At 55.6% G+C, this 15,653-nt stretch overlaps 3 protein-coding genes across 3 annotated transcripts; 2 read left to right on the top strand and 1 right to left on the bottom strand.

The window, feature by feature from the left end:
• The first annotated feature begins 2,012 nt into the window (after nucleotides 1-2,012).
• On the top strand, nucleotides 2,013-3,212 carry B0T15DRAFT_31557 (uncharacterized protein). Its single transcript, XM_062863984.1, has 2 exons — nucleotides 2,013-2,775; nucleotides 2,845-3,212. Exons 1-2 carry the CDS (start codon nucleotides 2,138-2,140, stop codon nucleotides 3,140-3,142), a joined length of 936 nt encoding a protein of 311 aa, XP_062726051.1. The 5' UTR covers nucleotides 2,013-2,137; the 3' UTR covers nucleotides 3,143-3,212.
• On the bottom strand, nucleotides 3,152-4,104 carry B0T15DRAFT_31584 (uncharacterized protein). Its single transcript, XM_062863985.1, has 2 exons — nucleotides 3,784-4,104; nucleotides 3,152-3,715 (listed from the first exon to the last, which is right to left on the bottom strand). Exons 1-2 carry the CDS (start codon nucleotides 3,965-3,967, stop codon nucleotides 3,282-3,284), a joined length of 618 nt encoding a protein of 205 aa, XP_062726050.1. The 5' UTR covers nucleotides 3,968-4,104; the 3' UTR covers nucleotides 3,152-3,281.
• A 966-nt stretch (nucleotides 4,105-5,070) lies between these two features.
• B0T15DRAFT_506961 (uncharacterized protein) lies at nucleotides 5,071-7,644 on the top strand (the record flags this gene model as incomplete). Its single annotated transcript, XM_062867620.1, has 3 exons — nucleotides 5,071-5,301; nucleotides 5,498-7,193; nucleotides 7,355-7,644. 3 exons carry the CDS (start codon nucleotides 5,071-5,073, stop codon nucleotides 7,642-7,644), a joined length of 2,217 nt encoding a protein of 738 aa, XP_062726049.1.
• Between the last annotated feature and the right edge of the window lie 8,009 nt (nucleotides 7,645-15,653).

Raw genomic sequence — 15,653 nt, 5'->3', positions numbered from 1 at the left:
AACCGCACACGGACAATACACGCCGGTCTTTGGGACTACGAAAGGTAGGGTCCAACAAGCCACTGTCACTGAACACCCTGGACGAGATAGACATGTAGAACTTCGGTGGCTTCCCCGTCCCGACAACACAAGCCGAGAGCATGATGAGCCATCCGAATTTCATGGCATCAAGATCATGTTGATGCGAGGCAAGAAGAGAAGACAACCCCCGGATGTGCTGGCATGGTTTCCCAGCTCAAGCCGTCAACGCATAACCATCAAATTTCTTGGTACATCTCGCTTCTCTGTCGTTCGAGGAGCGTGAGGGGCAGGCCGGGATTCAGACCGGAAGTCTTGGCGAGCGGAGACAGGAGCGGAGATCGAACGAGTGCCGATCGCCGATCTCCAAATGTCCGGGCCGAAAACGCCGGGCCCGGCGAGGCCCGGGTATAGCTGGAAAAGGATAGCGAGTGCTCAATGATTGTCGACCTCATCACTGGTTGTGTCAGGCTTGCCATCGTAAACGAGGAGATGCGGGATACTCCGAAGTATCGGGTATCCAGCAAACATTTGACTAGGAGGCTTGGTTATCTTCCACGAGTCCGGAGTACTACACAGTAGAACACCGGATTCGTAAGATTGTATGAACCAGCATCGGCTTGCCGTAAACAGCAACAGGTTCATCCGGCACCGAAGCGAACCTCTTCACTTAGGAAGCTCCTAATATAAGCAAGCAGCGTTCCGACCCTGTTTCACCACGTCCCAAACACGGTATTCGCACTCACTATCAGCGTATGTAGGTAATCCAGCGCCTCGAAGGGCCGGCGCATACTGGATGCATAATCTGTCAGCAATGTCTTTAAGGTTAGTAGGTAGTTAAAGCACCTGCGTAATGATATAGGGATGTCAAAGCCAGGCTGGGCGTCCAGGACAGCCCGCCGCGGGTTGACCTTGACTGAGGCAACTCTACGCTCTCATTCGGAAGAATGACAGCAACCGCCCAAATCGGAAGGCTGCATAGAGGACTAGCCACACGTCCGCACGCCTCGGTGCATGTGCGTAGTAGCCGCCGTCCGGAAGCCGACCCGCGGCCAATGGCGGAGGACCTGCGAAGCTTGCTATACTTTCCTACTAGTATCGATTCGTTGACTGCAACAATGCGATTGATAAAGCCCAATTGTTCATTCAACTTGGTTACCTGATACAAGGACAAGTACAGTATGGCGTGTACGGATAACTACAGCACAGCGCTCGCAAGCTGCATGTCATAGCGGCGTGGTGCACTCATAGGAGGCGTTTGTCGAGAACTTGACGTTACTTGGTCACGATGGGCTGCTGAGCTGAGCAGGGCGAGCGTCTTCGTGTTGTGTCCGGCTTGTCAACTCCGACGTCGCGAAATCGAAGCAGCATCGGTGCAACCAGTCCAGGCTGCTTTTTATTCAATTGTCCCAGACTCCCAAAGCCGTGGAAGGGGTAATTATCATCGAGCCCGCTTCACGCGACCCTCCGTCGGAGTTCCCATCGAGGAAATCCGGTCGCTTCCCCACACGCGCGATCGACAATCCTCCCGCAACGGCTGGCGTCTAGGCTCTTGCATGCCCCAGAACCCCATCGCTTGAAGTGCACCCGCGTGCAGGACAAATAGATTAAGAGGCTCTGGGCTATATAAAAAACAGGAAGTGTGATGTGACTAGCCGCGAGGGCCCGTCTCACTGGCCGTATGAGGCCCTGCGGGTTACTCAATGGAGCTTGGGTCTAGCCTTTGGATTGTAGGAGCGACGCACTTCGTCATTAGAGCTAGGATGGATGGAACCTCCATTGCCTGTCATGAGGGGTCGGAAAGAGTGAGGGGATCTGATGAGGGGCTGTTTCCCCAAGTCGCTGTGCTACCTTCACTGCGCCCATGATCCTGACGGTTCCTCTGTTAAAGTATAAGGGGAACACGTCAAATCTATGTTGGCGGCGGAGCTTTTGATCAAGGTCTTCGTGGAACATCGGTCTATCAAGTATAAGAGATACCGAGCATTCGGGGGCGTCTGCAGAATAACGGAGGTCTGGAAACTCTTCCACCACTCAAATTCCACAGCCGCCCACGCCGACTACGCACCTCTCCAAGGGACCTGACTTCTCAACGCCCATACACAACAGGTCATCTAGCATGGCCTCATTACTCATCCAAAAGACAGCCTGGACAGCGAGCTCTCGCGCCCTGTTAGCCCGCCAACACGTGCGCTCGGCCCCAGTCACCCTCGTCCGCGGCTTCCACCACTCGCCGATCCAACGCAACCAACAGCGCAGCACCTTCCTCCCGGAATTCAGCCTCAAAGACCGGGTCATTATCGTCTCTGGTGGAGCGCGGGGTGTCGGCCTGACCCAGGCCGAAGCGCTGCTCGAAGCCGGCGCCGTCGTGCACGCGCTCGACCGTCTCCCCGATCCCGCCCAAGATAGCGACTTCTCGCGTGTGGCCAGCCGCGCCACCTCAGAGCTGGGCTCCCGCATGAGCTATCACCGCGTCGATGTGCGCGACCAGAGCGCCCTAGGCAAGATCGTCGGCGGTATCGCAGAGAAGGAGGGCCGGATCGACGGGCTGATCGCCGCCGCGGGCATCCAGCAGGAAACGCCTGCGTTGGAGTATACAGCCGAGGATTCAGATAAGATGCTGGGGGTGAACGTCACCGGCGTGTTCATGACCGCTCAGGCGGTCGCTCGGGAGATGATCAAGCGGAAGCAAAAGGGGAGTCTCGTGTTGATTGGGAGCATGAGCGGAACGGTGGCGAACAGGGGGTTGATTTGCCCGTGAGCGTTTCCGGCGTCCCTAGTTGTTCTTCTCTTCGCTCGGGTTCAACATGGCTGACGATGAACCAGCGTGTATAATGCTTCCAAAGCCGCGGTCCTGCAGCTGGCTCGCAACCTAGCTGCCGAGTGGGGCGAGCACGGCATCAGAGTGAACACCATCTCCCCCGGGTATATTGTTACCGCCATGACTGCAAGCCTCTTCGAAGCCGTCCCCGAGAGACGGACGGCTTGGCCTGATGCCAACATGCTCAAGCGGCTGAGTTATCCGGAGGAATACCGCGGCGCAGCCGTGTTCCTGCTCAGCGACGCTAGCAGCTTCATGACCGGAGCTGACCTGAGGATCGACGGGGGCCACTGTGCCTGGTGAGATATGAAAAGGTCTTCGCGGGGGTGTACCCGAGCGGTGCTGTACATAGAACGGAGCCTCGGGTTGGTTTCCATTGGTGCCATCCAGTACGCCCAGTAATGCAAGCCATGACCTGTTTCCCGTGATGCGCACCTGCAGTTTATGACGCAGGAGCTACCATGCCCTGCGGGCCTAACCTCGCAACAATGCCCGGCTTGAGCCTCAAGCGCGACTCAATCTCCGCTGCCGACTCGCCGCGCTGTCGCAGCACTAGTATCTGCTTGACTGTGCCAATGTCTAGGAACGCCCTTCCCTGATCGGTCGATTTGCCCATATTTTCAAGTTCGTCTTTGGCCTGAGCCTCGAGACGCCGCCGAGTCTCGAGGACACCGAGGGTTGCGTTGTTAGCGGATGAGGGGAAGCGCGGCGTTGATAAGGATTGCTTAATCCCGGACACATCTTGGAAGGGCGATGCTATTGAGGACGGAGAAAATATTGGGTTCGGCTGCGCAATGCCCATTTGCCGTAGCCGATCGGCATACTCTGGGCCGATGAAGTCGGGGCGATCCGGATCCATCGAGTCCGCGCGGATTTCTGCCGCTCTGTTAGCACTAGCGCTGCTACATACTGCGATCGATCAAGAACACCGTAGATAAACTAACCGTCATCCTTTGCGTACGAAGCTTGGGGCCGCGATCGTAGGTGCGCATCTGCCGAGGGGGCCGGGGCCGGTCGCGGTGTTGTCCTCGTCGCAGGCTTCGTAGTCGCCGCCGGCGAGGACCCCGGAGCGCGGGATGGAAATTTACGCACGGTGTTCTGTGCTGCTTTTGATCCGGATGCACCCATTGTTGACTCTTAGTTGGAGTTGGGAAAGATGAATGGCAGTCGGTCGGTTACAGAGTTGCCATGCCATGGTTTAAAGCGAAATTTTAGCACAAATCAGGAAGTTCGTCAATACCGAGTCGCTGTCGTCATTGAAAGCTCGGGCCACAGCTAACTATTCCTGTGGCTGGTGCATAGCTCGAGCCACCTCCTAAATAAGGGGATAGATAGCATGGACGAGGACGGAGTAACACGCATGGAGTCCTCCATATCTGCGTAGGAGTCTTGCCATAGCCGCTTTACTCATCAAGGGGGCTTGGGGTCAATGGCAGTTTCTGACCACTGCCGGCCCCTAAACGCTCACCTGCAGTACCTAGAGCGAATAGTTCTACTACTTCAATATATAAGCAGAACATGACACCCAACAATGCTAAAAACAACCTGTTTATAACAGGTTGGGGAGGGTCAAATTGGGACCTGAGATATTGCAGGCCGAGCGTCAGTGTACACTAGAGCGGCGAACAGACAAAAGCGCCCCCCGTCTTCCACATGCAAGATGAGGGTGCCTACATACACTCGTGCAAGTGTTGGGGTAGTAATTGCGGCGTCCAACTGAGTCTGTGCAACTGGGCAATCGTCAACAAAGGTCCATCTGAAAGTGATCTGTTTGTGTTGGATGTACGGATTGCTGTGTCAGTTACCTCCAGGCTTGCTTCCGTGTCTTCGTTGTCAAAAGAGCGGGCGACCGCCAAACGCAGATGGACCCGCAGTCATAACACGTGGAGTCGTTTCTGCCGGCCTAAAGTGGGTCAACTCCATGGCTGTGACCAATCGTCTGATACAAGCTAGCCCTGCTACCTGAAAATCTTGTGCAAATGCTTCCCCGCCCAAGACAACAGCCCCGCCCAGCGAACGGTCATTCGAGACACCCGCCTTCCGTAAATCGGCTTTCTCACCTTCAATCCTCTCTCATCGCAACCGCGAGACCGGACCTCCCACGGAGCGAATTGCCGCGGCAAACAGCCTATCCAATATTGTCCCGTGCCGTCTCGGGGCCCAGGAACCCACCCGCGCACGATTACACCGTCCTTCGCCTGCGCACCCACCCCCGGGGTGCCGGTCCGGCCATGGAGAGCCCCGAGTTTGCGGCTGGCATGCGGAGTCAGAGTGCCAACGGCGGCGGCTCTATCAAGCGCAAACGCAGCACTTTTGACAGCAGCCCGGCGAGCCTCATTGACCATGACCACGACCATGATCAAGACATGGACCACGACGACAGGGCAGATGCGTCGCCGGACACCAAGAGCCGTCGCCTGCCCGGCGTGAAGCGCGCCTGCAATGAATGCCGCCAGCAAAAGGTGAGGGAGTCGCTTGTTGAGTCACACCCCCCTTCCCACCTTCGCTTTGCATCTCCGTAACCCCACCGGAACCGCGTCCGAATATGCTGGCTCCCACTTCTTCCTCGTTCGCCGGATCCGTCCCACGCCCGGGACGGTTGTCTATGGTCGTCTGCTTCGTATTGTGCAGGGCTAACATGTATATTTGCTCCTCCAGCTGCGATGTGATGTAGTTCAAGATCCCTTCCAGAGCTGTTCTCGGTGTAATCGACTCAAGCTTGAGTGCAAAATCGAGTCTAATTTCAAACGCATCGGCAAGCGTAGCAAGCATGCCGAGATGGAGAAGGAAATCGAGAGGCTTCGCCGTGCCATCCAGATGGCCAAGGCCCAGGGGTTTACTCTTGACGAGGATGACGAAACGGTGCATTCTGCGATGCAATCGCAGATCCAGTCACCCGTCGTCGCGAGCCACTACACCCATACTCGCAACCCGTCGCTGATGGGATCCGACGAGGCTGTGTCCTCGCTGTTACACCTCAAGCGTGGTGGCTCCTACGCTCTACCACGTATTGCCCGCGAACTCGAGGACTTCAGGCTTACCGAGGACGAAGAGAGCCAGTTGTTCAGTCAATTCTTCAACTATTACCATCCGTTCCTGCCCTTCCTGAATCCCGTTCAGACGCCAGACCAATACTACCAACAACATCCATTGCTTTACTGGGCCATCATAGCCGTTGCCAGCAGACGCTTTGGTCCCGATCCCAGCATCCTGACCAAGCTCTCGAGTCCTTTGACGAGGTTGCTCTGGGCCACGATCGGAGATGTCCCGCAAAGCTACTTCGTCGTCAAGGCACTCTGTCTTCTTTGCACCTGGCCCCTTCCGACGAGCACAACATCGTCCGATCCCACACACATCCTCTGCGGAGTCATGATGAAGACGGCCACCGGCATTGGACTACACCGGCCGAACCACATCAATGACTTCTCGCGAGTCGCCGTGGAGCTCAACAAGGAAGGACTGCATGACCGTATCAAGACGTGGGCGGTTTGTAACATCGTCGCGCAGACCATCGGAACCGGGTACGGTCAGCCAGCTTCCACTTTGTATGACTGGACTTTGGCGATTCGGCCCGGCGTCGAGGGGCCGTACTCGCTTGGTCCAGAGCTGGAAGCGAGGCTGCAAATAGAGAGGTTCTGTGACAAGGTTTCGAAGGAAATGTACAGCAACGCCAGTGATCCACGAGGCGTTGCCGGCGACGAGCACCGAGCCATGTTGATGCGAGTCTACCGCCGCGAATTCAACGAACTTCAAGCTTCCGTCCTGGCGCAGAACTTGTCGCCAGTCGTATACCTCCACCTGAAGGCTGCGTGCCTGCATCTGCGCCTTGCCGGCTTCTTTGACTCGAGCCGCACACCGGGATATCTCGACGATTTGATGGCCCTCTGGCGTGCGACCACGGGCTATCTTGATTTTATCCTGGATGGGCCTGAGACGTGCCATGAATCATATCAATACCAATTACGGGACCATTATCTCTTGAAATACGCCACGAACTACATACAACAGATGCTGGTCGCCGCGGGCTTTGCGTTGCTCAAGCTCATGCGGTCATTCTTTGTGAAGCAGGTCGACTTCGAACGTGGGCGAACGCTTTTCCACAGGACCATCCAGGCCATCAGGACCACCAGTGTGGTGCAAAACGACCTGAACTGGCGGTTGGCAGAGCTGATGGTCCAGGTTTGGAACGGGGCCAGAATCGAGGGGAAATCGCCCTCGTTTCAGGGCGATGACCCGGAGATCGATGATAGCCTGCAGTTGAAAGTCCGGTGTCGACACAGCATGAGCCTCGTGTTCGATTTGATCTGGCACTGGAGAGAAGAGTACCAAGCCAGAGGGCGAGGCACACTTGACAGTGAGTCTTTCATACCCCACAACTTGTCCCCTCAAAACCCAAACCCCCAACCCCCAACCCCCCCCCCCAAAAAAACAATCTTCTTCTCCTGGTCTAGACCACCACGTCTTTGCCTGTATCTCTCTCAATGAGCTCGTGCGGGCTAAGAAACTTCTTGGTAGCTCTGAAGCAACCCACGAATCCCGATTCGGCTAATGAGTCTTCAGCCTCGTCAACTCATCTGGACAGCACTCTGGCGCCTCCCTCTCACGGTCTCCCTTCTACTCTCGGCCTACCGACGTCCAACGGCGCGTTAACACCTAGTGGAGGTTCAGCGATAGGGGGTGGCACACAAAGCTCCCTCCTGCCGATGAACTACGACAGCAACTACGATTTCTGGGACCCTCAGCACTGGATGTTGGACGGACTGCTCGATTTCAATTACACCTTCGTCCCTATTGAGAGCACCTGAGATATGACAGTGATGCTAAGGCAACCTGACTAAGTACAGTCTTGGTCGCCAACGGTAGTATATATGTTCAGTATGTCCTGATGATGAAATACCCGTTTTCTTTTGGCCCAGCGCGTTTCCATTTAACCAGGTTCATCGGGTTACGGTTCTAGGCGGCTTGGTCTGGTGGTCATGGAAAAGGGAGCTAAGGGTCGAGGTTGGTTCTTCCGATGTAAACGGTACGGCTATCTAATCATAGACACCCGCAGATAGCGATAGCGGGAAATCTGGAATCTCGACATGACTGTGTTGGTCACGAGCAGACTCTCGGCGTCCGGTGATGGAGGAATTCGGCGAGCATCACGAAGCAGCACAGTGCCATCCGGCAGAAACCCGGATCGCGCAAGGGGGTGGGAGATGCTATAATAGGCTCTCGCCTGCTGGGCTGTACTGTTTCAAAGAGCCTGCGGTCTCACCTCCCGTGCGACACGGTTTGATGGCGCTGGTGGGGTTGCCGAGGTGACGAGAGAGCTCAGCTCGGCAGCTAACACCGACTCCAGGACCTTAGATGCGTGGATGTTGGTGCTACTGCTCCTGCTGCTATTCTTTCCGGTGACGCGCATGTTTCGCCCTGCAGGTACCTTACCTGCTTCACCGAAGCGACCGAACCGGGCTTGCTTAGGTGGTAGGTACGAATTATGTTGGTTGCGAGTTGATTTGGGGTCGAAAAGTAGATGCGGCACAAGCTCAGCTCCGGCCCCAACAGCAACCACAACAATCAGCAACTCCGCATTTCGCGTTACCGGTCCGGGTGACTCTTGACTTTTACCGCAGCTCCCAACAGTGGGCAGTCTCTGAAACACAGCAGCTGAGCTTGTTAGCTGTTCTGGGCCACCGCCAGCAGCATCACCAGTTCCCTAACAAGTAACAATGGCAGCCATGCCACACAACCGCATCGTCCATCAAAATGTACATGTACAGTAGTACATAGCCATTCCCGCATTCTTCGGCCGGCATGGATGCGGCTCCCCCCGTCCCAAGGACACCCTTGTCCCTTTCCTCCCCGATCTCTGTTTGGCGGCACTCTGAATGTTTCACCTCCGGCCACAGCCCGGGCCGGGGGCATGTGCGTGCCGCTCCGCAAGTTCGCGGCACCGGTCCTTGGGGCTTGGTCTGGGGCGGGCACGGGGTAGGGGGTAGGGGTAGGGGGTTCATACTGCCAGTGTTCTATGCCGAAGTGTGGGCGACAACAATAACACCATAACGCCGCGGATTCTGGCTGCTGTTTGGGTGGGGGTGGCCTTTCAACCCCCGTCAGCCAGCCTGAGCTCAGAATACGGAACATGTCTCGGGATCCCCCGGGCCTTTGCGATCAGTTAACGTTAGGGTGAAGACCAAAGTGCGGAGGCTGTTGAACTCAGCCCTGTCAGGGGAGGTGGATGTTTATACCGAACCCAAACAAGCCGATGAGCACCGGCGTGCTGCTTTTTGGCATCTGCATAGTGCCTCTCCTTCCCTTTTCTTTTCTTTCTTGTCTTTCTTTCTTCTCTATTTCTTCTTCTTCTTCTTTATCTTCTTTTCTTCCATCCGTGACGGCCGGTTATGTGGAAAGGGGCGTACGAGCAATCTTGACTACACCGCAGCAGTGTTGCCTGAACGTGGACGGTGCGGTGTACTGACTAACACCTGCCGTGCCGGACCACTCAGCACGAGTGCAAGGTAGGCGGGTGGATAAACGACCGCCTTGGATCAGATACACGTTGACTGATGGTGACTAGAGGTAAATAGGTAAGCAGGTAGGGGTCTACAGGAGGATTGAGGTGCTATTGCGGAGCGACATCTGTTCGTACTGTCTATTTCTCTGTTATTTTCTAGAGGTAAATTAGGTAGCTTCCCTTTGCTCACTCGAATTGCGCGCCTTTCTGCCATTTTGGTCTCGTAGATCGCGTCTTGTTCTCTTTGGGAGGCCCTACTCACCTATCCGTATCCCCCGGTGCTGCCTGACTTGCACGGGTTTCCCCAAGATCTGGGGGGAGCGACCGAACCCACCGTCCACCTCAGTTTTCGGCTTCCTCCCAAAGACAGGGCGGCTCCCCTCATGGCAAGGTGGAGACTGCACCGATGCGCAGTGTCAATACGCTGCTCTCTCTTTGATTTGGTCTCATGTCTTTTCTTATTTTTTCTGCGTTAGTGTTTTGGGTGAAGCTGTGCAAGAGGCTATGTCAACCTGGGCCGCATGAGAAGCGGCCGGCATGATGCGACGCTGCCCTCCATTGTTCTTCCAACGACACAAGTTGCTACGACGCGGATCCGTCCATTTGGGACCGGACAAGCCAAAAAACGCGAGCCATTGCTGTGCAAGGCATTCTTCGCAATTTTGAGTCTCTCCGTTTCGGTCTTGGACGGTGGCCGCATCGTGGCTGTTTCGTGTTCCTCCCGTTGTCTCGGTCACGGTGTGCTTCCCGGTGACTTACACACCCAGGGCGGGCTGACTCACGCTCCTGCCTCGGGGCTAAACTCGTCCAAGGTGAGGTTCCGAATGGCGATGTCGCCTGGGCGTCCAATTGTGCTGTGTACAGGGTAGGTACTACATACAGTCACTGTGCCACCGAACAGACCCCCTGACTGCCGTCCCTCCCCATCGCCGTGGCCTTCACCTTCATACCCGGTGGCAGCGTCCAGCCACTTGGCGACGCTCCTTCCATCTTTGCCCCTGCCCACCTAGCTTTACCGCCGTTAAGCAGCACGCCCGGGCCAGTAAAACAGCTCAAGGTGTCTGTCTTCCCCGGCTCCCTCCCCCTAGCCCCTGCAGGTAGGTCGGTAACCTCGAGCATGGCGTATAGCGCTCTCAACCTCATTACCTAGGTACGGAAGACAGGCAAGATGCCGAAGAAAGAGAAGTATGGATGTGCCTCCCCGAGTCCCCTGGCCCCCTTTTCGCGCTTGTCATGTTCCCTAGGACACCCCCTGTTCACGATCTCTTCCCCCCCACCTTCCCTTGCCCATCCACTCCCTAATTGCGTCCCATCCGGGGCATAGAACTTACCGCGCCAGGCGGATCCCTTACACTTTCTGCAGCGAGGCGCGCCTGTGCCGGATAATGTGACTTGGTGTCTTGCCATGGGCAGGTGTTTCCCGTCCACTCACCCTGTACATGGTGATCTCCCTTCGCGTTGGTCTCTGTGGAGAGGGGGGGGAGGGCACCACTCTTCATCCACGCTCGACAGCGGTAAGGCAAGACAAGCCAGGATTAGACTCAAGCGCGGGAGAGTGACGGGAGGGGCACGGATGATTGGAGGTGAGCGAACGCTGGGGGGAGATGGTAATGTGTGGGTGGTCGGATAATGCGCGCACGCGCGGCCAATCCATGCCGGTGTGTCCATTGAGGAAATGGTAGGAAGGAGGCGCTCGCGAGCAGCCGGACCGTTGAGCGTTGAAGGGAAAGACGGGATCTCGGCGCTTTTCCATTGCCGAATCTTTGGCCTACAAACCCCTAGACAGACATGGAGAGCAGCACAAGAACGAGCCACGCACCTAACAAGGTACCTGAGGTACCGTATGTACCGTAGGAACAATGTATGTACATGTACATACATACATACATCACAATTTGGCTGTAGCAAGTGGGAGCGGCTCTCCCGGCTTACAGCGGAGCATAGTTCCGTCAGTACCTCAGGGCTGCCTTGAATGGCCGCGCGATAGGTATAGTAATTTCGGCACCACAACTGTGCCAGTTCGCTCTGACGCCAAGCCGTAGACTCTCAAGAAAGGGGAGGTGAGCCTGCAAAACGCGAAGAACTGCGCACTAAGGTAGGTATCTTTGCAAAAGGGCGGCGATCTGGAACGGGAGACCGCCGCCTCGCATCGCTGAATTCTCGACAGGCTTGAAGAGTTCGCTAGCTCAAACTCTTACGAAGCACGACAACTCCTCAAAAGTACCTCGCGGGTATACGCAACTGAAGGTACCGTAGATGGCACGCTTCGGTATGGGATCGACTCATGAGCCGGATGGCAGGCTTTCATTGCCCCAGGACCGCCTTTACCCACAAACCTATTTAGAGCTTTGGTTGCTTCGCTCCTATGAACTTCGTCCTTACCTAGCTACTCATAATAATGACTTCGCGGGCGGGCTTTCATAAGCGGCTTTACATGCCCGGTCACGGCAGATACTTCTATAGCTGCCTGTGCAAACTGGCTCTCGCTGCAGAAGACAGGTGAAGGTATTCTTCAGCTAAACTCGCAGTAATCTTGTTTCGGCACCTGCTTCAAGATCGGCATCCTCGAAGCGGGGAGAGGTGCAAACAGATACTAGTGTAGAGAGGATCGGGACCTTCCTCCTCAGGAGAGGCCGAGTTTCTGAGAAGACGCGGTCAGGGACAGGCAGCCGAGGCAGTCCTGGGATTGGGACTCGGGCATAAATAAGCACGATGGGCTCTGTAGATCCTGAGACGGCAATAATCACAGTTCCGCAAAGGGGCTGCTAAACTGAGCGCGCTACTCGCACGGAGCGAGATGCAGCATGTTAAGAGCCCGAGGTGTGTTCAAGTTCAAGTTTGTCTAAGGGAAAAGGGGCTTCAGGGTTGGGGTTCAGGTTCGGCCCTCACTGTACGACCGTGCAACTAAAATAAGGCAGTACTGTATAGTCGCTCATCGTATGGCTGAGGGCGCAAAGGGCTGTGGGAGATCGAAGGCGGGCATGGTTCGAACCCCCGAAACGGAGGCAGAGAGGCTAGGACTGGCAAGGGTTAGGGTGACTCGCTACAGTCATGTTCCTTTGATGTAGAGAGACAGGAACGCGGCTGTCAACATCGCGGTGCAGCAAGTTCCTTGGGCAGCAGCGAGACTTCCACGGTGACTTGGAGGCTTGAAAGGGCTGGCGAATGAGAATGAGGCCACTGTAAAGGGAAGGTGGATCTCCTTGGTTCTGATTGGACGTTCTGTAATGGGAAAGTGGAGAAAATCTGTGGCATCCAATCACAATGTCCGGAGCTGAGTAGGGGGCCGGTGGATTTGGCAAGCAGCCGGTTCCTGCCAGACTTCAAGTTGCATTTCCAGTTGAACTTGTCGCCCAGCACGATGGACATGATTCGGCACTTTCTCAGTGTAAAGCAGATCCGCTGAAAAGTATGCCTGGCTCTTTTGCTGTGGACACCTGGGTTACATGAGTTTCATGGGATCCATCCAAGCAAAGTACGTGAAGGCATGTATCTGCAGTTCTGCATACGAGTTGCCAAAATTTTATTGCTCACGTCGTGGCTTGGGGCCTGTGATGAGGCAGGCGAGGAGACGACTGCCCTGATGGCAACCCAAGCCCAACGCCATCCAGCTCTGGACTTAAACACACTTACCGGCCAACAGTTCAGGTAAGCTTTACAACCAGCGATAGGCCGAATTGTTCAGTGCAGCTCTTTGCTCCCACATACGCGAGAGAGTGTTTCATTGCGGCAGCTTTCCTTTGTCGCACAACATGAGGCACGGGGCCTTAGATTAACTACCCAGTCCATATACACTAGTATGCTGCAGAAGCTTGATCAATGGCGAGACAGGCACGACTCGGGCCTTGGTTACACAAGACAGTAAGGCAAGACATGGGATCTTGCTTGCAGCTTGTCGTGCCCTGCGAGTGCCCAGGGTGTGAAGACACAAGCCTAGAGTTTGGTCTGTTACTCAGCACAGCTACAAGCGCTCGCCGCTTGTGTATGAGGCCTAAGAGCTTGCGTCTGGATACACAACAGCATCAGAACAGGCTGTAATATTACGCTACGCTAGCAGCACCAAGTTGGATAGGTGGACGCCAAAGGCGTCCGCCGACAGATCGCGACGGCAGCCATTCCGTAGTGGAGCTACGGCTGGGGCTTGGCCCACGAAAGAGGACGCGGATGCCGGGGTCCGACTTCCCCGGCCGTCATGATGCCCGCTCACCTCGATCGGGGCTCCAGCCTGACCAGGAAACCGCCGGATCCACCGCCTTCCTCCACTATTGATTAAGCTTTGCTATTAATGAACGGACGTGCGGAGATCACGTTCGCCAGCAAGGGTACACCCTTTTGAAGCTAAAGGCCGATCGCATGACAATCATCAATACGCCAAAGACGGGCCGACGCGGGGCCTGAGCAGGGAAGCGCTGAGAGAGTACTGAACGCTCCCGTCGCATCCCTCGGCGACCTGCGATGAGATGCTGTGCGGGACCAGTCGCATTCTGGCGGCATGGCGCAACGGGATGCAGACTATTCGTTGGCTCGCGAGCAATAAGTCGACAAAGCGATAGTGGTTCCGTCCTGCTGGGACCGTGACGGCGGCTGGATAGTGATGCTGTGCAGACATTGGAGAACCGACTCACGGTGTGCCTGAAGGACTCTTGGTACACTGCAACAGTAGGTACTAGTAGTAGGTGGAAAGGGAGACCGAGTCAGGGCCTCCTATCTTCGGGTGCTCGGATTGGCAGGCCGGTCAGCAGAGAAATCTGGGCGCCGGTTGAAATTCGCAGTCCTGTAACAGTCGGCAGACGCTTTGCGCAGGCCGAATGAGACTCCGCAAGGTCACTCATTGAAAATATGGGAATATCTTGACTCAGGCACGCACCTACCCTGTGCTTCCACTACAGCGTTAGCTATGCTATTGACTATTGGGTAAAATACTCGTGTCTTTAGATCATATGCTGTTCAAGGCACAGCATTGTCGCCCTTCGCCCTTTTGCGTGCGTTTTTTTCTCTCGGCATGATTCAATGTTTGAGGCTGCATCACCACCTGTATGCGCTTGACGAGGGCTGCTCACAGATCAGCATCAAGGGTTAAGTGGTCGGCTGTCGGTGTCAAAAATGATTGTGCAGGTAACGTTCGTTACGGTGTGATTGGCGGAATGGCGAAATGTGTTCGGGCTCCATTTTCTGCACCCCGAGCCCTTGTCCGCAATGCTCCGTGGAAACCACACCATACAGATGTACATACACTACAACGGGTTCGAAGTAGATTCTGTGCCGGCAGAGACGTTGAGCTTCTTAGCCTATCTAAAAGTTGCGTATCGGGTCATGCTGGCCGTTGTGCTGACAGTGTGGTGTTGAGTGTCAAAGGTGCATGCTAGTCGTCTTCATATCCAATCACCAGGCACAGTAAGCGCGCCTGTGCTATACTAAGGCCAAGTAGGGTGCCTCGGGTGATCAGCGTCGATATTGCAGACCAAATGATGCAGCATCTGTCCTCTCTCCCCTCACTCTCCTCTCAACACGTAGGTTGAGATCAAAATGGGACTAGCTCGTCCCGACAGAATGGTAACCTCTACGATTGGCTCTATCCGCGCTCGCTTTCACTTCCTACACCAATCATATCGCGCAGAACCCGCGACGCCAAGCCCGGCGCAGACCGCCTGTGTCGCTCGTCACTGCCCCCAAAGCGGCCCTCCTGTGCCGCACCGGCGTTGACGTTTCGAAACCCTCAGGTCAGTTTTCAGAGACCTGACCAGAGCGTGAACACGCAGGGCAGCTGCGGTAACCTATGATGAGATCGGAACAAGCGGCCACTGACTAGCGTACACGCCGTCCCATGAAGGCTCAGCGGCCCGAATGAAGTGAGCGACGGGACGGCATTCCAGGTTGTGGGACAGTTCTCCACCTTGCGCGAGATTTCCCGAACCAGAGCCCTCTTTATCGCAATCATCCTGCCAGGTGTGCGCTGCAGGCTGCACAGGATGCAGGTACGGTAGCAATGGTGACTCAAGGGAAGATATCGCATGACAGAAGTCGCGAACCGACGGGCAGTCTTGACCAGGACTTCATCTAATGTTGCAGTCGTGGCGCGGCCTGACTAGAACCATTTCCGAAGATCTCCCCATCCTGGAAGCGCGCTCATTAGATTCAGTTAGATTGGCTAACTAAGGTACCTTACCTACCTACCTTAGGGATGTGCGATGGGCTGCCCGGATTTAATGCCGACCTAAAGCCGCATGGCCCATCCATAAGACGCATCCCGTAACCTAGACGAGATGCCGTTTGCGTAAGTAAATAATGAGATGATTCGATCATGGCTGTGTGGGC

Source organism: Chaetomium strumarium (assembly GCF_033439665.1).
Source record: "Chaetomium strumarium strain CBS 333.67 chromosome Unknown B0T15scaffold_1, whole genome shotgun sequence".
Lineage (NCBI taxonomy): Eukaryota > Fungi > Ascomycota > Sordariomycetes > Sordariales > Chaetomiaceae > Chaetomium > Chaetomium strumarium.
Note: the sequence above shows the minus strand (reverse complement) of the source record. Positions and strands in the feature narration are given on the sequence as shown.

Excerpts from the sequence above, each read along its gene's own strand:
- B0T15DRAFT_31557 (XM_062863984.1), top strand. The coding sequence starts at position 2,138 with ATGGCCTCATTACTCATCCAAAAGACAGCCTGGACAGCGAGCTCTCGC. Across the intron at positions 2,776-2,844 it reads AACAGGGGGTTGATTTGCCC|CGTGTATAATGCTTCCAAAG; the intron begins GTGAGCGTTTCC and ends ACGATGAACCAG.
- B0T15DRAFT_31584 (XM_062863985.1), bottom strand. The coding sequence starts at position 3,967 with ATGGGTGCATCCGGATCAAAAGCAGCACAGAACACCGTGCGTAAATTT. Across the intron at positions 3,716-3,783 it reads TTCGTACGCAAAGGATGACG|AAATCCGCGCGGACTCGATG; the intron begins GTTAGTTTATCT and ends ACAGAGCGGCAG.